Source organism: Scyliorhinus canicula, chromosome 24 (assembly GCF_902713615.1).
Source record: "Scyliorhinus canicula chromosome 24, sScyCan1.1, whole genome shotgun sequence".
In the NCBI taxonomy this organism is placed as follows: Eukaryota; Metazoa; Chordata; class Chondrichthyes; order Carcharhiniformes; family Scyliorhinidae; genus Scyliorhinus; species Scyliorhinus canicula.
The window spans coordinates 23,565,263-23,589,992 of NC_052169.1; the positions used below are offsets into that span (position 1 = coordinate 23,565,263).

General features: G+C 50.7%; 1 protein-coding gene across 1 annotated transcript in view; it reads right to left on the reverse strand.

Moving 5' to 3' along the window:
- Positions 1–2,467: 2,467 nt before the first annotated feature.
- Positions 2,468–24,730, reverse strand: part of LOC119956803 (annexin A2-like) — a 53,281-nt gene continuing 31,018 nt past the window's right edge. The window contains exons 7-13 of the mRNA XM_038784239.1: positions 22,050–22,129; positions 19,359–19,418; positions 17,836–17,926; positions 14,582–14,677; positions 5,675–5,724; positions 5,449–5,568; positions 2,468–2,993 (exon numbers count right to left, since the gene is read on the reverse strand). Coding sequence (XP_038640167.1) covers positions 2,934–2,993; positions 5,449–5,568; positions 5,675–5,724; positions 14,582–14,677; positions 17,836–17,926; positions 19,359–19,418; positions 22,050–22,129 — 557 coding nt within the window. The 3' untranslated portion in view covers positions 2,468–2,933. The remainder of the gene's footprint in view (positions 2,994–5,448; positions 5,569–5,674; positions 5,725–14,581; positions 14,678–17,835; positions 17,927–19,358; positions 19,419–22,049; positions 22,130–24,730) is intronic.

The window sequence follows — 24,730 nt, forward strand, 5'->3', positions numbered from 1 at the left end:
GGTATCTGCTGGATGTATCCTTCTAGATGGTAGCGGTTGTGGGTTTAGAAGGAACCTTGGTAAGTTACTCCAGTGCATCACAGTGGGTCGGTGCATCATTGGTGGTGGGTTTGAATGTTTGTGGATGGGGTGCGGGCAATCAAGCGGGGCTGCTTTGTCCTGGATGGTGTTGAGCTTCTTGAGTGTTATTGGAGCTGCGCTCATCCAGGAAAGTGGAGTTTGGGTTTGTGGGTCAGGAGGTGAATTACTCTCCACAGGATTCCCAGCCTCTGACCTGCTCTGGTAGCCACAGTATTTATATGGCTAGCCCAGTTCAGTTTCTGGTCAATGGTAACCCCCAGGATGTTGACAGTGGGGGATTCAGCGATGGTAATGCCATTGAATGCCATTGGGGCAGCAGGGTAGCATGGGGCAGCAGGGTAGCATGATGGTTAGCATAAATGCTTCACAGCTCCAGGGTCCCAGGTTCGATTCCCGGCTGGGTCACTGTCTGTGTGGAGTCTGCACGTCCTCCCCCTGTGTGCGTGGGTTTCCTCCGGGTGCTCCGGTTTCCTCCCACAGTCCAAAGATGTGCGGGTTAGGTGGATTGGCCATGCTAAATTGCCCGTAGTGTCCTAATAAAAGTAAGGTTAAGGGGGGGGTTGTTGGGTTACGGGTATAGGGTGGATACGTGGGTTTGAGTAGGGTGATCATGGCTCGGCACAACATTGAGGGCCGAAGGGCCTGTTCTGTGCTGTACTGTTCTATGTTCTATGTTCTATGTTCGATGAATGTCAAGGGGCAATGTCAAGTTGTATTCTCTCTTGTTGGGGATGGTCATTGCCTGGCACTTGCACAATGCAAATATTACTTTCTACTTGTCAGCCCAAGCCTGGATATTGTCCAGATCTCGCTGTATAAAGACATGGAGCGGGATTCTCCGCCGGCATGATTCTCCGCTTTGCCGGCGCCCAGGGGTTTCCCGACGGCGTGGGGCTGCCCCACAATGGGAAACCCCACTGACCGGCCGGCGTAACGGAGCATCGCGCCGGTGGGTCGGGGTAGAAATGTGGCGTGGCGGGAGGGAGAATCCAGCCCATGGACTGCTTCAGTATCTGAGGGGTCACAATTGGAGCTGAACATTGTGCAGTCATTAGCGAATATACGCACCCCTGACCTTATGATAAAGGGAGGTCATCAGTGAAGCAGCTGAAGATGGTTGGGGCCTAGGAAACTCCCCTGAGGAACTCCTGCAGTGATGTCCTGGAGCTGAGATGACTGACCTACAACAATGCCAACCATTTTCCTTTGGGCCAGGTATGACTCCAACCAGTGGACAGTTTCCCTGATTCCCATTGACTTCAATCTTGCTTGATAACATATTCGGTCAAATTCTGCCTTGATGTCAAGGGCGGTCACTCACATCACAGCTCTGGGGTTCAGCTCTTTTGTCCACATTTGGACCAAGGCTATATTGAGGTCAGGAGCTGAGTAACGGTGGCAGAACCCAAACTGCGCATCAGGAGCAGTTAATAGCTGAGTAAGTGCCAATTGGTAGCAGTGTCAATGATTCCTTCCCCACTTTGATGACTGATAGCAGACTGATAGGACGGTAATTTGACTTAGTTAGATTTTTCCTGTTTTTTTGTGGACAGGACATCTTTGGGCAATTTTCCATATGGTCAGTTAGATGTCAAGTGTTGTAGCTACATTGGGCAGCAGGTTAGTATAGTGATCAGCACTATGGCTTCACAGTGCCAGGATCCCAGGTTCGATTCCCATCTTGGGTCACTGTGCGGAGTCTGCACGTTCTCCCCGTGACTGCGTGGGTTTCCTCCGGGTGCTCCGGTTTCCTCCCACAGTCCAAAGTAGTGCAGGTTAGGTGGATTGGCCTTGATAAATTGCCCTTAGTGTCCAAAATTGCCCTTAGTGTTGGGTGGGATTACTGGGTTATGGGGATAGGGTGGAGGTGTTGACCTTGGGTAGGGTGCTCTTTCCAAGAGCCGGTGCAGACTCATAGAACATAGAACAGTACAGCACAGAACAGGCCCTTCGGCCCTCAATGTTGTGCCGAGCAATGATCACCCTACTTAAACCCACGTAACCCGTATACCTGTAACCCAACAATCCCCCCATTAACCTTACACTACGGGCAATTTAGCATGGCCAATCCACCTAACCCGCACATCTTTGGACTGTGGGAGGAAACCGGAGCACCCGGAGGAAACCCACGCACACACGGGGAGGACGTGCAGACTCCACACAGACAGTGACCCAGCCGGGAATCGAACCTGGGACCCTGGAGCTGTGAAGCATTGATGCAAACCACCATGCTACCGTGAGGCAAATGGCCTCCTCCTGCACTGTAAATTCTATGATTCTATGAAACAGTTTGGCTGTTCAGATGCAGATGGTTTATAAGATGCCGTACATTTAATTTCCCTTTCTGCAACGTGCAATAAACACAAAATGTTTGTCATTCCAGAGGTTGTGTTAGGGTAATCATCAAAATGTCTTTATTTTGTATAAAAATTCCATTCTGGCTTGAAAGGAGTTGTGTTTCCTGACTGAGCAGTACTGTACTGTAACAAACATCACGCGTTGAGAATATCTTCTCCTGCAAATCTCCTGCCTTGAGTTAGGACAAGCAACCTGGGTGGATCCATTTGATCAGTAACTCCTCAGGGGCTTTGAGAACAGGTAAGGTGGAGCTCTGAGGGAGTTTAATTTCCAGTTAACAACAGTTGATCTATTTGCAGCTTTTTAAAAAAAAACAATAAAGAGTTTGACAAGCACAATCTCGTTACAGTATAAACTATGGTAATACTTGACGTTTTACACGGACAGAATGAGGAAGGTTAAGTGGTTCAATCTGACGGGCTCTCGGGCAGTTCTGATCTTCTAGTTCAAAGCAGAGGGATTCAGAGCTGCTCTCCCCATCTACGATGAGACATTTAATCATCACCTCCGCACAGGGCCAGCATAACACGCTGGTAATCACCTCTCGTTGAAGACTAGAAGAGAAAAATAAGCACCGGTTACGTGTGGCAGATCAGCTATGTCCACAGGGTTCAGACATACACACCTGTAACTTAAAAGCACAATGCTGGAAACTTGAAATAAGGAAATGTATAGCGCCTCATCCTTCTCCACGGTACAGCCTTTCAACAGATTTCAGGCCATACTCTCTGTTCCATTTTGTTTCCTTCCCTCTTTTCTTTTTCTCGGTCAGAAGCACACCGCTTGGTATGCGCACCATCCAGCATACACACTCGCCAGGTACACACACACGCCAGGTACCACTCTGCCAGGTACACACATTGCCAGGCACACACATTACCAGGTACACACACACGCCAGGTACACACACTCGCCAGGTACACACACGCCAGGTACACACACTCGCCAGGTACACACACTCGCCAGGTACACACACTCGCCAGGTACACACATTGCCAGGCACACACATTACCAGGTACACACACTCGCCAGGTACACACACTCGCCAGGTACACACATTGCCAGGCACACACATTATGAAAATGAAAATGAAAATGGCTTATTGTCACGAGTAGGCTTCAATGAAGTTACTGTGAAAAGCCCCTAGTCGCCACATTCCGGCGCCTGTCCGGGGAGGCTGGTACGGGAATCGAACCGTGCTGCTGGCCTGCTTGGTCTGCTTTAAAAGCCAGCGATTTAGCCTTGTGAGCTAAACCAGCCCCAGGTACACACATTACCAGGTACACACATTGCCAGGTACACACATTGCCAGGTACACACTCGCCAGGTACACACTGGGTACACACATTGCCAGGTACACACTCGCCAGGTACCACTCTGCCAGGTACACACTCGCCAGGCACACACTCGCCAGGCACACACGTTGCCAGGTACACACATTGCCAAGTACACACATTACCAGGTACATACACTCGCCAGGTACACACTCGCCAGGTACACACATTGCCAGGTACACACATTGCCAGGCACACACATTACCAGGTACACACATTGCCAGGTACACACATTGCCAGGTACACACTGGGTACACACATTGCCAGGTCAACACTCGCCAGGTACCACTCTGCCAGGTACACACTCGCCAGGCACACACGTTGCCAGGTACACACATTGCCAGGTACACACATTGCCAGGTACACACATTGCCAGGTACACACATTGCCAGGTACACACATTGCCAGGTACACACTCGCCAGGCACACACTCGCCAGGCACACACATTGCCAGGTACACACATTGCCAGGTACACACATTGCCAGGTACACACTCGCCAGGTACACACATTGCCAGGTACACACATTGCCAGGCACACACATTGCCAGGTAACACACATTGCCAGGTACACACATTGCCAGGTACACACATTGCCAGGTACACACATTGCCAGGCACACACATTGCCAGGCACACACATTGCCAGGTAACACACACTGCCAGGTACACACATTGCCAGGCACACACATTGCCAGGCACACACATTGCCAGTTACACACATTGCCAGGTACACACTCTGCCAGGCACACACTCTGCCAGGCACACACTCTGCCAGGCACACACTCTGCCAGGTACCCACTCTGCCAGGTACACACATTGCCAGGTACACACATTGCCAGGCACACACTCGCCAGGTACACACTCTGCCAGGTACCCACTCTGCCAGGTACCCACTCTGCCAGGTACACACATTGCCAGGCACACACATTGCCAGGCACACACATTGCCAGTTACACACACTCGCCAGGCACACACATTGCCAGGCACACACATTGCCAGGTACACACATTGCCAGGTACACACTCGCCAGGTACACACATTGCCAGGTACACACATTGCCAGGCACACACATTGCCAGGTACACACATTGCCAGGCACACACATTGCCAGGTACACACATTGCCAGGTACACACTCGCCAGATACACACATTGCCAGGTACACACATGAGACAAAGATGTGCGGGTTAGGTGGATTGGCCATGCTAAATTGTCCGTAGTGTCCTAAAAAGTAAGGTTAAGGGGGGGTTGTTGGGTTACGGGTGTAGGGTGGATGCGTGGGTTTGAGTGGGGTGATCATTGCTCGGCACAACATCGAGGGCCGAAGGGCCTGTTCTGTGCTGCACTGTTCTATGATACAAGCACGCATGCCATTCAGTACACACACCTCCCAGTACACACACTGCCAGGTACTCTCGCCAACAGGTACACACACTGCCGTGTACACACACCATCACACTTTCACTGGAGATACAATTCGTTTTTGACCATGCCACGTGTTCCAAGGGTGTAGCAAACTCGCCCAGTAATCTCCAGGAAAATACATGGCAATGCAGGTAGGCAGATAGGTGGTTGGAGGAGCGGGTAGTTCGGTAAGGAAGCTGTGCGGTCGAGGTGGTTAGGATGTGGTTCGCACGGCAGATCAGTAGGGAGGTTGACAAATGGATAGATACTTACTGAGAGATATTGGTGCAGAGTTTGCCCGGTTTTCTTCTTGAACTCTTTCTTGATGTTCTGTAGGTCGATTTCAGAGCGGGATACCACAATCCTGGTTAGCACACTCCTCTTTATAGTGCTCTGCAGAGAATACACCTGAGGTTAGATTCTACTTCCTAATGCAATGTCAGGCAGAGCCCTCTGAGAAGAACCTTTGTGCAAATGATGCACGAGTTATCGCTTTTACCTGGCATAACTTGTCATTGAAAAACTCCGGTTTGTTCTGGATACACTGGACTGTAGAGAGAGGGAGAAATGAGGCAATTAACAGCCCAATCTGAACCAGTTTCACAGAAACATCTTGAGCAGAAGAATTAACCAAGCTAAGCTTGCTACCATCAGAACCGGTACTCGAGATCCGTTTGGATATCAGTGACAGGAAAGCGGTCAATATTCCCCAAAGAGTCCGCCTCTCTTCAGCTGCTTTTATTGATCTTTTATTATTACCATCTGACAAACCTTATTACCAACACAGTATTAAACTTGCACAAGAAAATAGCTTACAGCTACTCCGTAAAAATGCCCGAAAAGGCGGGGACTTCTGGCGGTGACATGTCGGTGGAGGTGGCTCCCGCTAGAGCTTTCATGTTTGAGCCCTTTTCACCTAGTTTTGGGGGGGAAATTAAGTATGAACGGTCTCCGGTAAGGTTGTGGTAATTAGAAGATGTTGAAAGCCCAATGGAAGAACAGAGGGTGAAAAGGAACGAGCACTCGTCCAACTGAGAGCTCTGGTTCGGTGAAAGTGCTGTGGGAGGAAAGATGTTAGGGGCAGCACGGTAGCATAGTGGATAGCACAATTGCTTCACAGCTCCAGGGTCCCAGGTTCGATTCCCGGCTTGGGTCACTGCCTGTGCGGAGTCTGCACGTTCTCCCTGTGTCTGCGTGGGTTTCCTCCGGGAGCTCCGGTTTCCTCCCACAGTCCAAAGATGTGCAGGTTAGGTGGATTGGCCATGCTAAATTGCCCTTAGTGTCCAAAATTGCCCTTAGTGTCGGGTGGGGCTACTGGGTTATGAGGAATAGGGTGCAGGTGTGGGCTTGGGTAGGGTGCTCTTTCTAAGAGCCGGTGCAGACTCGATGGGGCCGAATGGCCTCCTTGTGCACTGTAAATTCTATGATCTATGTTGGGAGCAAGCTCGGCGGGTGGGGCTGCACCCATTACGGTGGACAGGCTGGCCGAGGTGTTGATGGTGGAGTTCGAGCGGCAGTGTGCCAGGCATTTTGAGCAGCATGGGAAGAAGATAGGAACGCTCAAACAGTTGGTGGACCATATGGTGGGCCCGATAAAGGAGGCTCTTCGAAAGACGTTGGCAGCGGTACGGGAGCAAGGATGGGGTGTTGAAGGGGGCGGAGGAGGCATTGCCATGGCACAGTGACCAGCCCGCCTCGATGGGAGAGGAGCCGTGGAAGGTGGAGGAGAACAATAAAGGACTGAGAGCCAAGGTGGAGGACCTGGAGAACAGGTCGAGACGGCAGAATCTCTGGATCGTGGGACTGCCTGAGGGGCTGGAGGGCCAGAGGCCGACAGAGTGTTTCTCGGAGATGTTTGCTAAGTTGTTGGGGGAGGAGAGAACACCTTCCTCTTTGAGCCGAATTGGGCTCATCGCTCATTGAGCAGAAGCCGAATGATTCCGCAGCGATCAGACGAAGGAGAAGGTGCTGAGATGGGCCAAGCTGAATCGAGAGGTGAGGTGGGGAGGCAGTGTTATTCATATCTACCAAGATGATGGGCAGCCTTTAATAGGGCGAAGGCAGTGCTTTACAAGAGTAATGTGCGGTTTGGGGTTGTCTACTCGGCGAAGTTGGGAGTGACGCATAACTCCAAGGATTATTACTTTGAGACGGTGGAGGAGGCAGAGGCATTTGTGATGACTGAAGGATTGGGACTGAATTGAGTTTGGACTTTGCTTTCTTCTGTTGTGGTTGGATGGGGACTGTTTGGGGATGTTGGGGTAATATGTTGGGGGAGTTTTCTCCTTTGGGGTGTTTTAGGTGGGGTTGTTTAGAAGGATGGGGGGGGTGGTTCTGTTGTTTCTGTACAAGGCATGTGGGTGGAGGGGGCTCTGGTAGAGGCACCTCACTTGCAAACGTAAGTTGGCTGATGAACGGGAGCGGGGTGGGGGGGTGGGGGGGCGCGGCTGGCTGCGCCAAGCCTCTGTGGACAGTTTCGAATGGCCTGGGAGGTGTGAATGGAGGGGAACTGGGAGTATGCAGAGAGAAGTGGGTTGGAGAGGAAGTGGCTGGGGGCTTCTGGGAAGGTGGGGAGGGGTAGCTGGCTGACAATGACTCAGGATAGGGCTTGGTCCCATTTCTGGGGATTGTCATGACTGATAGGACGGTGGGGGGGGGGGGGGGGGAAGAGGCCCCTGGTCCGAATGGTAACGTGGAACGTGCGGGGATTGGGGGACCGGTGAAGCAGGCGAGAATCTTCTCTCATTTGAAGTGTTTGAGAGCGGACGTGGTGTTGTTGTAGGAGAGATACTCGAGGGTGAAGGACCAGGTTAGGCTACGGAAGGGTTGGGTGAGTCAGGTATTCTACTCGGGCTTCGATAGCAAGACCCGGGGGATAGCGGTACTAGTGGGTAAGTGAGCTCGATTTCAGATAGAGGTGTTGGCAGATCAGGGGTTATTGTAACGGGTGCGTTGTAGGGCAGGTCAGTGGTGTGTATTCCCCGAATTGGAATGATACAGGGTTTATGAATAGGATATTGACAGCCAGACCATGTCTAGACACGCATCAGTTGATTTTAGGTGGGGATTTAAACACAGTGTTGCATCCACCATGTGGTGTGAGGTGTTGGGGAAGGTGAATGCCTCAAGCTCATGGGCAAGGCTGGGACAGGGGCTGGTTTAGCACAGTGGGCTAAACAGCTGGTTTGTGATGCAGAACAAGGCCAGCAGCGTGGGTTCAATTCCCGTACCGGCCTCCCCGAACAGGTGCCAGAATGTGGCGACTAGGGGCTTTTCACAGTAACTTCATTGAAGCCGATCTGTGACAATAAGCGATTATTATTTTTATTATTAAGGCTGGGGTAAATAGAGTTAAAAGTGGTGCACAGGGCGACCCTGACCAGGTCATGGATGAGCTGGTTGTTTGAGGGGGTGGAGGGCATCAGCCAGCGGTGTGGGAGGGGCCAGCCAATTATGTAGCTATGTTCTGGTCCTGCCCAAACTTGGAGAAACATTGGAGGTTGTTTCTCAGCATCATATCGGCGATCCTACACATAGACCTGGAGCCCAGTCCCCTGGGGACCATGTTTGGGGTGTAGGACCTGCCGAAGCTGCAGACGGGAGCGGAGACAGATTTCTTTGCCTTCGCCTCACTGAGTGCTCGCAGGGCGGGTCCTGTTGGGGTGTAGGTCACCCTGCCTCCCATTGCCTCAGTACAGCTTGGGGACCTGATGGAATTCCTGTATTTGGAGAAGGTTAAGTTTACATTAAGGGGGGCAGTTGAGGGATTCCACAAGAAATACGGCCTGTTCATTCTTCACGTTATAGAGTTGGTTCACGTCATCTGCTAGGGGAAGGGGGGATTGCACAGGAGGTAGGGGTGGGGGGACTGTTCTTTGACTTATTGGGGTGTTGCTTGGTAGAGTGGGAGGGTGTTCTGTTGTGCTTTTGTTTTGCATTTTGTTTTATATATAAAATGTAAAAAATCGAATAAAATGTATTTTAACCAGCACTGACTGACGCCACCTTCAAAAGGTGGAGACAGGACGGGGGGACACTGACAGTCAGGGACCTATACACGGATGACAGGATCGCAACACTGGACGAACTGACAGAGAAATTTCAGCTAGCTGGGGGGAACGAGCTACGGTACCTGCAGCTCAAAAACTTCCTACGAAAGGAGACAAGGACGTACCCACAACCGCCACGACAGACACTACTGGAAGACCTACTGGACGCAAGTATCCTAGAGAAAGGGAACTGTAGCGACATGTATGACCGACTGGTAGATAGGGACGACACCGTACTGGACGCAACAAGGAGGAAATGGGAGGACGACCTGGGGGTGGAGATAGGGTGGGGACTCTGGAGCGAAGCACTGCATAGGGTCAACTCCACCTCCACGTGCGCAAGGCTCAGCCTGACGCAACTAAAAGTGGTACATAGAGCCCACTTAACGAGAAACCGTATGAGTAGGTTCTTCCCGGAGGTGGAGGACAGATGTGAGCGGTGCCAAAGAGGCCCGGCCAACCACGCCCACATGTTCTGATCTTGCCCCAGACTTGTGGAGTACTGGACAGCCTTCTTCGAGGCGATGTCCAAAGTGGTGGGGGTGAGGGTGGAGCCATGCCCGATAGTGGCGGTCTTCGGGGTTTCAGACCAGCCAGATCTATTCCTGGGGAGGAGGGCGGACGCCCTTGCCTTTGCCTCCCTGATCGCCCGCCGTAGAATCCTGTTTGGCTGGCGGTCAGCAGCACCGCCCAGAGCTGCAGACTGGCTGTCCGACCTCTCGGATTCTCTCCAAATGGAGAAAATCAAATTCGCCATCCGAGGGTCGGACGACGGCTTCCACAGAACGTGGGAGCCATTCATGCAATTGTTCCGGGACCTGTTTGTGGCCAACGTACAAGAGGAAGAATAGTCGGGGGAAGGTAGCCGGCGGGGAGGGGGGGGGGGGGCTACGGGCTCGTTACGGGGGTTTGATGGCTAGCTAAGGCCCAAAACCAAACTAAATAAATGCCAATAAACATGTTGGGGAATGTAAAATATGTATGCCGGCAAAGAGGGGGAGGCCACAGTTATTACTACGAAGATGCTCACCTGTAAATATATATGTTAATTTTTGCGTGTTTTTTTTCCACTCTCTAACAATTTGTAATTTGTTCAATATAAAACATGAAAACTGAATAAAAAACATTTATAAAAAAAAAATGTATTTTTTTTAAAAGTTGAACAATGACAATGGAACACTAACTCCAAACTGTTATCCCTTGTCTCCACTCAAGCAAAATCCATCTCAGGTCAAACCCCACTTTTAAATACTGTCATGTGAGGATACCTTTAAGAAATGGGTGTTTATCAGTGATGTCAGAGAGTGGGTGGTGCTTGGCTGTCTGTCAGCTTTTTTACTTTCGTTTTAAGCTGTTTGCTGCAGGGTGTGTTTTAGTTTTGTTTTCAGTGTTGGAGCTGAAGCCAGACAAAGCAGGTGTACTGTTGATCTCTCTGCCATGAAAAGACTATCTCTTGATAATTTGGTGAATTCGGAATTATAAATGTTCTCAGTAGTGAATGTAAACCTGATGTGCTTCTGTTAAAAGCTTTCTTTTGTCTTCTGGATGTTGTTTGGGAAATTATTAAGGATTACTTAGTGTTGTATTCTTTGGGGGTTGTATTTGAATTGATGGTTGCTAAGATAATCACTGTATGTTTTAAAAAGGTTAATTTAAGTTCATAGAATAAACTTTGCTTGGCTTTAAAAAATACTTTTCCATTTCTGCTGTAGAGTGGGCCGTGTGCTCCTAATACCACAATCTAGTAAAAGTTGTGGGTCAGGTGAACTCTGGGACTGGTTTAGCACAGGGCTAAATCGCTGGCTTTTAAAAAAGCAGACCAAGGCAGGCCAGCAGCGCCGTTTCAATTCCCGTACCAGCCTCCCCGAACAGGTGCCGGAATGTGGGACTAGGGGCTTTTCACAGTAACTTCATTTGAAGCCTACTTGTGACAATAAGCGATTTTCATTTTCATTTTTCATTCATTTTTCAACTCCAGGATACCACTTTGGGGTTCTCTAAAACCTGGCCCACAACAAACTGGGGGCTCATCCGGGATGAAAGTCTATCTATTGGATTGGCTCAGTGAACTTAAAGACAGTGAGGGGTGAGCATATTGTGGGTGCTTATCAGGTGTGGTATTTTAGTCTAAGTAGGGAGTGTATTGTGGACAATGGCTCTTTCAGAGGCTCTGAAGTTTTTGGGGGTGGAGACGGTCACACGCAGTACCTTAAGGACAGAGACTAAAAGCAGGCTGTTAGATTTGGCAAAAACATTGCAGTTAACATTACCTGACAAAATGCGAAAAGGTTATGGCAGTGGCTCAGCATTTAAAGTTGCCTGAGATACAGTTTGACTCATTGGAAATGGCACAAATTGATACACTTTGTGGTTCTCTAAACCCTGGATCATGACAATACAGTTACCCAACTCAGGAACACTTGTTTTATACTTAGAGTCCCTTTTAAAAGTTTGGTTGGGGAGAGAGAGAGAAATCCAGCCAGGAAACAGCCTGCAGATTCTTGTCCGTCTCAGGCAATTGTTTAACCTTCCAGCTTTTGACAAACTGCTCCCGTCCTATTCACAGAGAAATCTTTAACTCTCCGTTTTTCCAGAGACTGCTGGTCTGTCCGCATCCCCAGTCTAAACGGAATTTTAACACTGAAACCTCAACACCTGATGCGTCCGTCTCTGATTCCTCTCATTAACCTTTGTCTTCAAAAAGCCCAGCTACCTTTCAAACCAGGATTTAAAAAAACATGACTACAGCAGTCGCGCACTAACCCAGGATTTAACCCTTTACTGCACCAAATATATATAATACCTAATATCCAAAATTCCTTCATTCACCACACCTTTCAGTTTGTGATGAGACAGCCTATTGGGATTTGGCAGGAATTGGCTCCATATTTACCAGACTCTCGGCTGATCTCACTCCTCACCTGGTGGTGAGGTTCAGACTACGAACACGATGCTGGCACTTGTCTGGGGAGATGTATAATTAAGACCGATCGATCAGTCAGCCCGTTCAAGCCTGTTACGCAGGAACAGGAGACCATTCAGCCCCTCTCGGGAGGCCATTCAGCCCCTCTCGGGAGGCCATTCAGCCCCTCTCGAGTGTCTGCTGCACAATAACCATTTGGACCCTCACAAGCCTGTTACACAGGAGAAGGCTATTCAGCCCCTCGAGCCCATTCCGTTGCCATTCAGCAAGACCATGGTTGATCTGATTTTTAATTCCAGCCTCTTGTCACTATCTGATTCTCGAGTTGGGTGGGTGATGTGTCCCACAATAGAACATAGAAAAATATAGCACAGAACAGGCCCTTCGACCCACAATGTTGTGCTGAACTTTTGTCCTAGTTTAATCATAGTGTCCAAAATTCTATGATAATCTAAGGGCAATTTATCATGGCCAATCCACCTAACCTGCACATCTTTGGACTGTGGGAGGAAACCGGAGCACCCGCAGGAAACCCACGCACACACGGGGAGGATGTGCAGACTCCGCACAGACAGTGACCCAAGCCGGGAATCGAACCTGGGACCCTGGAGCTGTGAAGCAATTGTGCTATCCACAATGCTACCGTGCTGCCCTTAAGAACAAATTAATCTACACTCCATTATTCTACCATAATCCATGTACCTATCCAATAGCCGCTTGAAGTTCCCTAATGTTTCCGACTCAACTACTTCCACAGACAGTGCATTCCATGCCCCCACTACTCTCTGGGTAAAGAACCTACCTCTGGCATCCCCCCTATATCTTCCACCATTCACCTTAAATTTATGTCACCTTGTAATGGTTTGTTCCACCCGGGGAAAAAGTCTCTGACTGTCTATCTATTCCCCTGATCATCTTATAAACCTCTATCAAGTCGCCCCTCATCCTTCTCCGTTCTAATGAGAAAAGGCCTAGCACCTTCAACCTTTCCTCGTAAGACCTGCTCTCCATTCCAGGCAACATCCTGGTAAATCTCCTTTGTACCTTTTCCTAAGCTTCCACATCCTTCCTAAAATGAGGCGAACAGAACTCCACACAGTACTCCAAATGTGGCCTGACCAATACAAGACTAACACAAGGAGAGTCAGATCTCATCTGCAATAACACTGTTTTCAAACGTAAATCCTCCCACCTTTCCATCTCTCGCTCTGGGCTATGTGGCAACCTGTATCTCATTACAGTGAGCCTGGCTGCATGGGGTCCAAGTTAATGGGGTTAGGAGTAGAGCTGACAGATTCTGAGGCTTGTCTACAGAGTCACTGACGAGAAGTTCTAAGCAAACCCTGGGCTAGATCTACCCCAATGCTTAAAGGTAGCACATGATCACATCTCCTTGGTGTATATGGTGAGGGCACACTACTCGGGGAGGCTCAGTGGAAAGTTGGCAACTCAGACCTGATTCCTGGGATCCCTGACCAAATTCCCAGGTTGACCACTATTCACTGGTATTGTTTAAGGGTGTGGACTGATTTGAGTGGCGAGACCTGCACCCTGTGCTCCTCACATAGTCAATCTCCGCAGCGTTCAAGGAGTCGACCCACTTTTTAAGAGGATTCATGATTAACAGCACCCCGTTAAGCATAATGTCAATGAGGAAGCCTTTTGAATGGTAAGTTCCAAATGTCTTTGCATGCCTCCCATGCCATGTTTTGCCCCACTCACCCCCTTGGTGCCTTCTACCCTTCATGCCCAATCACCCACTACACATTCTGCACAGAACTAATAAACCCTACAATGTGTTAAAAAAAAACTTTTGAAAAACCTCATTCATTCTTAAAGTAGCTTTTATATTAGCCCAATAAAAGCATCAATCAGCCAGACTCTTTAAAGCATCGGTAGCAGAAAGTGCAAACACCTGAAACCTCTTCATCTTGTGTAAGTAAACATTGTGAAATTGACAGAATAAATCAGAGTTGGAGCTGTAAATCAGCCTGGGCCACAGCTATTTCAGCATTCTCATAGCTCTCTGAGTTCTCAGCGAAGAATCAACAATGAGGATGCTTCCACACCCCACCTGGCAACCTCTGACCTTTTCCGTGGGGGGGGGGAGGGGGTGGGGGGTGGGCAAGCCCTACTTCTGTATGCACAGTCTGTCCCCACAATCCCCCAGACTACCCCCAACGGAACAAAAATCCTGCCATTAATGACACTGAAGCGGGCACAATGTCGAGCCAGACATTTTTCCAATACCTGTTCCCTGCCCCTGCCAGCGTGGAATTGAGAGCCTGATTTGACGGCTCAGGAGATTTCAGAAGGATGGCCAACCAGTGATCCCTCCCTCCCACTCGATCACCTCTTGGGCCAAGAACTGGAGCAGCGGCAGAGGATGAGGTAAAGACAAAAACAATTGTTTAAGGCGTGAAGTCACTCTTACCCAGGGCTAGAAAAGTAGTCCTCAGATCAGCCTTGACCCCATGTTTAATGCTCTCAATAATATCGCAGCTGCTGTAGGTCTTATATCGGCCAAAAACTAAACAGAAAATTCAAATTAGAACTTTACTCAGGTGAATGCACCATTACTGGTGAAACTGAAATACCGCGCGTGAAATAATTGCTGGTAAAATCACATTATTGCTCACACAAATTAACCACTGAAATCTCATGATTCAATCAAGATGAACCAAAATACTATTCATGTACTATACATATGTGCATCTGTCTGTTTCGGTATGTGCGTTCATGTGCATGTGCTGCTTCACTATTCATGCGTTGTAAGGTTTGTTTGTGTGTGTCTGCGAGCGCTTGTGCAGTGCCCACATGCGCGTGTGTGATTGCACATGTGTTCACTCATTCACTATTCTGAACTTTGTGTGTGCCAAGTGATGCTTCACTATTCATGTACAATGTGTAAGTGCATCTATACTGGTGAACATGCCTGCACCATGTGTGGGCATTTGCGTGTGTGTCTTTGTGTGCTGCTTCACTAATACTCTACTCACTGCGTGAATGCACTGTTTCACAATTACTATACTCAGTGTGTGTGTGCTGGTTCACTATTACTAAACTTACACTGGTTCACTATTACTGTACTCACTGTGCGTACGTTTCACTACTACTGTACTCAGTGTACGAGTGTTGGTTCACAATTCCTGCACTCAGTGAAAGAATGAAATGAAAATGAAAATCGCTTATTGTCACGAGTTGGCTTCAAATGAAGTTACTGTGAAAAGCCCCTAGTCGCCACATTCCGGCGCCTGTTCGGGGAGGCTGTGTATGCTGGTTCATTATTACTGTACTCACTGTGTGTGTGTGTGCTGGTTCATTATTACTGTCCACACTGTGTGTGTGCTGATTCACCATTACTGTACTCTCTGTATGTGTGTCTGTGTGCTAGTTTACTATTACTGTACTCACTATGTGTGTGTGCCGGTTCACTTTTACTGTACTCACTGTCTGTGCGGGTTCACTATTACTGTACGCTGTGTTTGTGCGGATTCACTATTACTGTACTCACTCTGTGTGCGTGTTCACGCTTACTATACTTTGTGTGTTTGCTGTTCACTGTTACTGTACTCACTGTGAGCGCACTTGTTCACTATTACTATATTTGCTGTATGTGTGCTTATTCACTATTTCTGTACTCACTGTGTGCTGGTTCACTATTACTATACGCAGTGTGTGTGTGCTGGTTCACAATTACTGTACTCACTGCGTGTGTGTGCTGAGTCACTATGATTGTACACACTGAGTGTGTGCTGTTTCACTATTACTATACTCACTATATGTGTGTTCACTATTGCTATACGCACTGTGTGTATGACTGCTGGTTCACTATTGCAGTACTCACTGTGTGTGTACTAGTTCACTATTACTGTACTCACTGTGTCTGCTGGTTTACTATTACTGTGCTCATTGTATATATACTGGTTCACTATTACTGTACTCACTGTTTGTGCGGGTTCACTATTACTGTACTCTGTGTTTGTGCGGGTTCACTATTACTATACTCAGTGTGTTTGTGCGGGTTCACTATTACTGTACTCAGTGTGTTTGTGCGGGTTCACTATTACTGTACTCAGTGTGTGCTTGTGCACGCTTACTATACTTATTGTGTGTTTGCTGTTCACTGTTACTGTACTCACTGTGAGCGCACTTGTTCACTATTACTATATTTGCTGTATGTGTGCTTGTTCACTATTTCTGTACTCACTGTGTGTGCTGGTTCACTATTACTGGACTTACTGGGCGCAATTCTCCCGAGTTACGAAAAATCGAGAAGCTGGCGTCAAAAACGGGCGTGTTTGACGCAAGCCTCCCCCCCCCCCCCCCCCCCCCCCCCGACCGGGAACCGATTCATCTCCCCGGTCGGGGCTAGCATCCCGCGGCCGTGAACTCCGGCATCACGGGCTTAACGAATTTCGTTAAGCCCGCTAGCCAAAGTTAGCGACGGCTGACGCGTCAGATGACGTCAGCCGCACATGCGCGGATTGGACGACTCCAACATGCGTATGCGCGGATGATGTCATCACGCATATGCGTGAAACCCGCGCATGCGCGGGCCAGTATGCCCCGCAGAAGCCCCGCGGATGGATCCATCGGGGCGGCGGAGGGAGAAAGAGTGTGCGGGGTAAGTACCCGCTGCCCGCGATCGGTGCCCACCGATCGCGGGCCCATGGCACCCTTGGCACGGCCGCACGTGCCATGGTTCCCGAGAACGGGACTTTACGGCCGTTTTTACGAACGGTCAGACCAGGTGTGTTTTACGCTTGTAAAAACAGCCGTAAAGGCCTTGGAAATCGGCCCATCGGCCAGGAGAGAATCGCTGCTCGCCGTAAAAAATCGGCGGGCAGCGATTCGTGTCGGGAGGCGGGCGTGGGGGGGGGGGGGGGGTGGAGAATAGCGGGAGGGCGTCGGACCAGCGTGTCCGTAAAAATTTACGCCACCCGCTATTCTCCGATTTTTCGTAAGTCGGGAGAATCGCGCCCACTCTGTGTGTTTGTGTGCTTGTTCACTATTACTGTACTCAGTGTGTACACTGAATCACTATTACTGTATTCACTGTGTGTGTGTGTGTGTGTGTGCTGCTTCACTATTACTGTGCTCACTCTGTGTGTGTGTGAGTGCTGGTTTACTATTACTATACTTACTGCGTGTTTGCTGTTCACAATTACTGTACTTACTGTGTGTTCTTGTTCACTATTACTATACTCACTGGGCGTGCTGGTCCATTATTATTGTGCTCATTGTGTTTGCTGTTCACTATTACTGTACTCGGTGTTTTCTGTTCACTATTACTATACTCACTGGGTGTTTGCTGTTCACTATTACTGTACTCAGTGTTTGGTGTTCACTATTACTGTACTCACTGTGTGTGCTTGCTCACTATTACTATACTCACTGGGTGTTTGCTGTTCACTATTACTGTACTCAGTGTTTGCTGTTCACTATTACTGTACTCACTGTGTGTGCTTGCTCACTATTACTATACTCACTGGGTGTTTGCTGTTCACTATTACTGTACTCAGTGTTTGCTGTTCATTATTACTGTACTCACTGGGTGTTTGTTGTTCACTTACTGTACTCACTGTGTGTGTGCTGATTCACTATTATTGTGTGTGTATATCTGTGTGTGGGCACTCACGGATGCTCAGGTTCACAGTTACACCATGTTATTCACAGTTCCATTACCTCTCTGGAGGTGAGGAATACTCCTCTTGGTCATTATCGTGATCCACTTTTCAATGTCGGGTTTAGATTTCTTATCCCCAGCATAGAGCTCCTGAGGAAAACAATTTCAGCAACATCACCAATTAATTGCCTCAGAAATTAATACAACCTCGGGTCTCTGCTTTGCAATTGAGTACTAACTCAGTCTCTAACTCAGTCTCCGGCATGGGGTCTGTACCTCAGTCCCCGGCCTGGGCTCTGGGCCTCAGTCCCCGACCTGGGCTCTGTACCTCAGTCCCCGGCCTGGGCTTTGTACCTCAGTCCCCGGCCTGGGCTCTGGGCCTCAGTCCCCGGCCTGGGCTCTGTATCTCAGTCCCCGGACTGGGCTCTGGGCCTCAGTCTCCGGCCTGGGCTCTGGGCCTCAGTCCCCGGCCTGGGCTCTGTACCTCAGTCCCCGGCCTGGGCTCTGTACCTCAGTCCCCGGCCTGGGCTCTGGGCCTCAGTCCCCGGCCTGGGCTCTGGGCCTCAGTCCCCGGCCTGGGCTCTGTACCTCAGTCCCCGGCCTGGGCTCTGTACCTCAGTCCCCGGCCTGGGCTCTGGGCCTCAGTCCCCGGACTGGGCTCTGTACCTCAGTCCCCGGACTGGGCTCTGTACCTCAGTCCCCGGCCTGGGCTCTGGGCCTCAGTCCCCGGCCTGGGCTCTGTATCTCAGTCCCCGGCCTGGGCTCTGTACCTCAGTCCCCGGCCTGGGCTCTGTGTCTCAGTCCCCGGCTTGGGCTCTGTACCTCAGTCCCCGGCCTGGGTTCTGTATCTCAGTCCCCGGCCTGGGCTCTGTGTCTCAGTCCCCGGCCTGGGCTCTGTGTCTCAGTCCCCGGCCTGGGCTCTGTACCTCAGTCCCCGGCCTGGGCTCTGTAGTTCAGTCCCCGGCCTGGGCTCTGGGCCTCAGTCCCCGGCCTGGGCTCTGTACCTCAGTCCCCGGCCTGGGCTCTGTAGCTCAGTCCCCGGCCTGGGCTCTGTATCTCAGTGCCCAGCCTGGGCTCTGGGCCTCAGACCCCGGCCTGGGCTCTGGGCCTCAGTCCCCGGCCTGGGCTCTGTGCCTCAGTCCCCGGCCTGGGCACTGGGCCTCAGTCCCCGGCCTGGGCTCTGTGCCTCAGTCCCCGGCCTGGGCACTGGGCCTCAGTCCCCGGCCTGGGCTCTGTATCTCAGTCCCCGGCCTGGGCTCTGGGCCTCAGTCCCCGACCTGGGCTCTGTACCTCAGTCCCCGACCTGGGCTCTGTACCTCAGTCCCTGGCCTGGGCTCTGTATCTCAGTCCCGGCCTGGGCAAAGTAGCAAAGGATGGGGGGCTCGCAATGGCGGTGCTGTGGGAATGTTTGCGTGCAATCCGCTGTCAGTAGACACTGGCCTCGAAGTTACCCCAAACGGCCTGAGCCCTGACCACGTGCCGCCATCCCATAGTGATGGCAGTGATAGTTTCAGGAACACTTTGAGTCAGTTTTGAGCATAAGACATTTCATTCGGCCATGAGCTGGTGCAGAGTAACGTACCCGGGCATCTGTGTCAATCAGTTCATTGTCAATCACATTGGAGGGTTCCGACCGGTTTCCCTGTGAACAGAAAGACCACATGAAACGTCACTGAGGGGCACAGTCAAATTCAAGCCCCTGTTACGAAGGGCACACTTTTCAGAATTTGGTTATTCGAGACAGCACTGCTACCCAGTGATGGTAATAACCCTGATAACCTCCTCATAATAACCCTGCCATGATTCACTTTGAATCTCTTTCCCTTCAGATTTTTTCACACACGTTTCATCTTTTATTTTTTGCATTTTACCGGGGTTGCCATCCTTCGTTTGTCACCCGAAATCCTCATCTTTGCCCCTCGACACTCTTTGACAAGGTAGCCATGGTGTGGAGATGCCGGCGTTGGACTGGGGTGAGCACAGTAAGAAGTCTTCCAACACCAGGTTAAAGTCCAACAGATTTGTTTCACATCACTAACTTTCGGAGCACTGCTCCTTCCTCAGGTGAATCATGAGTGAACCTGGTGTTGTCAGACTTCGTACTGCACTGACAAGGTACTCAGCCTTGGCAGGAATTTCAACCTCGCGCCGCTGGGAAACCCACGGGTGGGGGTTGGGCTGCTGGTGGGAAAGGAAAATCCCAATTGCCGGAGAATTCCGGCCAATATGACACCAGTGACACCATTCTGTTCTGGCAATGCCCAGGGACTCCGGGGGTCAGTTCTAGTCACGTGCCACAGGAGTGAACTGGTCTGGCTCAGAGAAAGCAACTAAACTGAATTGAAGAAACTTTGAATCCTGGAATGAAATGGCCAGTTTTGATGATTTAAAATTTGTCAGAGTAGAACTGTCAATCTGTTCGCTCCAGGATCAGACAAATCAGGTCTGTTTCCAATGTTTACATTCTGCCCTGACCCCGGGTGTTTAATCCAGCATGAGGAGGAGAGGTCGGTTTGTAAAGTGTTAGATATTTTTTTACTTCATTCATGGGGCATGGGTGTCGCTGGGCAGGCCAGCATTTATTGGCCATCCCGGGAAAGGTGGTGGTGAGCTGCCTTCCTGAACTGCTGCAGTCCGTGTGGTGTAGGTACACCCACTGTGCTGTTAGGGAGGGAGTTCCAGGATTTTGATCCAGTGACAGTGAAGGAACGGCCGATATATTTCCCAGTCAGGGTGGTGAGTGACTTGGAGGGGAACCTCCAGGTGGTGGGGTTCCCAGGTATCTGCTGCCCTTGTCCTTCTAGATCAGGGGTGGGCAAACTACGGCCCGCCAAAGGTATTTCTGCGGCCCACCAAGTCATTAAAAAAAAAAAAAAAAAATTTTTTTTAAAACATTTTTTTTTTTTTTTAATTTTTTTTTTAAAGGTTAATGGGTGGGGGGGCTGTTGGGTTACTTACTGGTATAGGGTGGATACGTTGACTTGAGTAGGGTGATCATTGCTTGGCACAACGTCGAGGGCCGAAGGGCCTGTTCTGTGCTGTACTGTTCTATGTTCTATATGAGGCGCCCACAATCATAACCGGGTGAAGTAATTATTTTACTTAATATACTATGCGGCCCTTTGTGAATTGTGAATTTCTGAATGCGGCCCTTGCACGGAAAAGTTTGCCCACCCCTGTTCTAGATGGTAGAGGCCGTGGGTTTGGAAGGTGCTGCCTAAGGAGCCTTGGTGAGTTGCTGCAGTTGCATCTTGTAGATGGTACACACGGCTGCCACTGTGCGTCGGTGGCGGAGGGGGTGAATGTTTGTGGAAGAGATCCCGGCTGGGTCACTGTCTGTGTGGAGTCTGCACGTCCTCCCCGTGTCTGCGTGGGTTTCCTCCAGGTGCTCCGGTTTCCTCCCACAGTCCAAAGATGTGCGGGTTAGGTGGATTGGCCAGGATAAATTTGCCCGTAGTGTCCTAAAAACTAAGGTTAAGGGGGGGGGGAGGGTTGTTGGGTTACGGGTATAGGGTGGATACGTGGGTTTGAGTAGGGTGATCATTGCTCGGCACAACATTGAGGGCCGAAGGGCCTGTTCTGTGCTGTACTGTTCTATTAAAAGAGATGCCAATCAAGTGGGCTGCTTTGTAGGTGTCAAGGGTCTAGAGTGTTGTTGGAGCTGCACTCGTCCAGGCAAGTGGAGAGTATCCCATCACACTCCTGACTTGTGACTTTGGGGAGTCAGGAGGTGAGTTACTCGCCGCAGGATTCCCAACCTCTGAGCTGATGTGGTAGCCACAGTATTTATATGGCTGAGCCCAGTTCAATTTCTGGTCAATGGATGTTGATAGTGGAGGATTCAGTGATGCCAATGCCATTGAATATTGCAGGGCACAGTGATTTTCCTGCCTCCTGCCTTGTCTTTGAGCGATGGGGTAAATTCCACAGAAACCTGGGCAGACATGGGCTCCGTCACCCTGGGGTTCCTCGTGGAACCGCTGTCACCCAATCCAGGGATACCATCTAACCAGCGGAGTCAGAGACTGGGAGATTCGCTCAATGAGGCTGGTTTAGCACACTGGGCTAAATCGCTGGCTTTTAAAGCAGACCAAGGCAGGCCAGCAGCACGGTTCGATTCCCGTACCAGCCTCCCCGAACAGGCGCCGGAATGTGGCGACTAGGGGCTTTTCACAGTAACTTCATTGAAGCCTACTCGTGACAATAAGCGATTTTCATTTCATTTCATTTCTAACTGCTCGTCTTATATTCAACGAATAATTTTGGGCCATACCTGTGCTAAAGCAGTGAGAAGTTCACGGAAATGCTGAGAAGTATCATCTCGGATGTCCTTAATCATGTCTTTCTTGAAAACTGCAAAGAGGAAAATTTTTACAGTCATCATTTTGTTAGCAATGGGCAGGTCTTATTCGGATTGGCAGGGTGTGGCGAGTGATGTACCACAGGGATCAGTGACGGGACCTCAACTGTTTACAATCTTGGAACATTTTTAATGCAGAGCTGGATAGATTCTTGATTAACAAGGGGGTGAAAGGTTATCTCGGGTCGGCAGGAATGTGGGGTTGTAGTTACAATCAGATCAGCCACCATTTTATTGAATGAGCAGGCTCGAGGGGCCGAGTGGCCTATTCCAGCTCCCAATGTAATGCATGCTGATTTGTTACTTGGGTACTGCAGCACGGTAGCATTGTGGATAGCGCAATCGCTTCACAGCTCCAGGGTCCCAGGTTCGATTCCCGGCTTGGGTCACTGTCTGTGCGGAGTCTGCACATCCTCCCCGTGTGGGCGTAGGTTTCCTCCGGGTGCTCCGGTTTCCTCCCACAGTCCAAAGATGTGCAGGTTAGGTGGATTGGCCATGCTAAATTGCCCTTAGTGTCCAAAATTGCCCTTAGTGTTGGGTGGGGTTACTGGGTTATGGGGATGGGGTGGAGGTGTTAACCTTGGGTAGGGTGCTCTTTCCAGGAGCCGGTGCAGACTCGATGGGCCGAATGGCCTCCTTCTGCACTGTAAATACTATGTAATTCTATGTAATCTTTTGGAATATTTCTCCCATCATTATCATCCTTTGCAAAGGGTTGGGTGGATTATTATAACCCTGTTTCTCAAATATTCCTGCGACTGCTGTTCAATGGCCCATTTCCCAGGGTACTGTCTCCATTGATGTGTTCACCATGCGTGCTCCTGAGCTCCTGTGCCCTGTGTCAGCCTCTGACTCCAGAGAAGGGGACAGAACCGTCCACTTCGAGCCGGCCGTCAGGGATGATGTTAGGGAGCGCTCCGTTACAAAAAGGGCAGACGGACTCTCTCTCCCCAAAAAGGGTCAAAGCTGGAGGTCGCTGCTGGCGGAGAGGAAAAAGCTGCAAACGGACTTTAACCTGCTATCCAATAGGAAAGCAGTGTGCCAACTCCGCCAGGCACGGGGGGGGACCTTCTACCAACACGGAGACAAGGCTGGCCACCTATTGGCTCACCAGCTGAGAAAGCAGGCAGCCACGAGGGAAATAGCGCAGGTTAAGGATAGCAAAGGCAGAGCCAAAGGAGGTCAATCGGGCATTCAAGACCTTCCACCGGGGATTGTACGCCGTTGAGCCCCCCGACGGGGATGCGGGGATGAAACAGTTCCTAGACAGACTGGAACTGCCAGTGGTGGGGGGAGGACAGGCGGGGGGAGCTGGAAGCACCAATAGACCTGGGAGAAATCACGGGGAGCCTCAGCTCCATGCAGGCGGGGAAGGCACCGGGACCCAACGGCTTCCCGGCGGACTTCTACAAAAAATTTGCACCAGTTCTGGCCCCACACCCAAGGGACATGTTGATGGATTCACAGGCAGGGGGCACCCTGCCTCCAACGCTAGCGCAGGCCACAATCTCACTAATACCCAAAATAGATTAAGACCTGATGGAACATGGATCATACAGACCCATTTATATCACTGCTGAACGTGGATGCGAAAATACTCGCAAAGATCCTGGCCAAAAGGCTGGAGGGCTGCGTACCAGAGATGGTCACAGAGGACCAAACGGGCTGTGTAAACGGTAGGCAGCTCACAGTGAACATCAGGCGGCTGCTGAATGTGATAATGGCCAACCCCCCACCGGGGAGAGAACACCAGAAGTGATGGTCTCCCTGGATGCAGCAAAGGCCTTTGACAGAGTCGAATGAAGCTACCTCCTCGAGGTACTGGAACGGTTTGGGCTAGGAGCGGGATTCACCGCCTGGGAGAAAAATGGGGAAACCACAGGAGAAGAGGCAGGGTGCTGAAACCAATGGGGGCGGGAAGGAGGAAGGGGGGGATACCATAGACCGACCCAGAGGGCAGAGAAATGTACGTACAGTTAGTCAAATGAAAGACAAAACAAATCTTTCTGTAAAATAAAGCAAATTAGCGCGGGCAAGAAAAATGTGGGGCGGTATTCTCCGCCGGCTCCAAAGATCGCGAAGGCTGTCGTGAACTCGGCCGAGGTTCATGACGGCCTCAGGGCCCGCTCCCCGCACCTAATTCACCCCCACCCGGGCGGCTAGGAGCGGGCCCCCGTCGTTCCCGGCCGCGACCTCGGCCGGCGGAAATGACGACCGAACAGCGCTTCGCGGATGACATCAGCGCGCAGACGGCACGAACCCGCGCATGCGCGGTGCCGTCTTTCTCCACCGCCGCCCGGCAAGACGTGGCGGCTTGATCTTGCCGGGCGGCGGAGGGGAAAGAGTGCGTCCGTTTTGGACGCTGGCCCGACGATCGGTGGGCACCGATCGCGGGCCTGTCCCCTCCCGAGCACAGTCGCGGTGCTCCCGTCCCAATCGGGCCCCTAGATGCCCCAAACGGGCATCCGGCGCCCGTTTCACGAATGCAGTGACCAGGTGTGGTTGCTGCCGTGGTGAAACGGGCGTGAAGGGCCGGCCGCTCAGCCCATCGGGCTCGGAGAATCGCCGAGCGCCGTGAAAAACAGCGAGCGCCA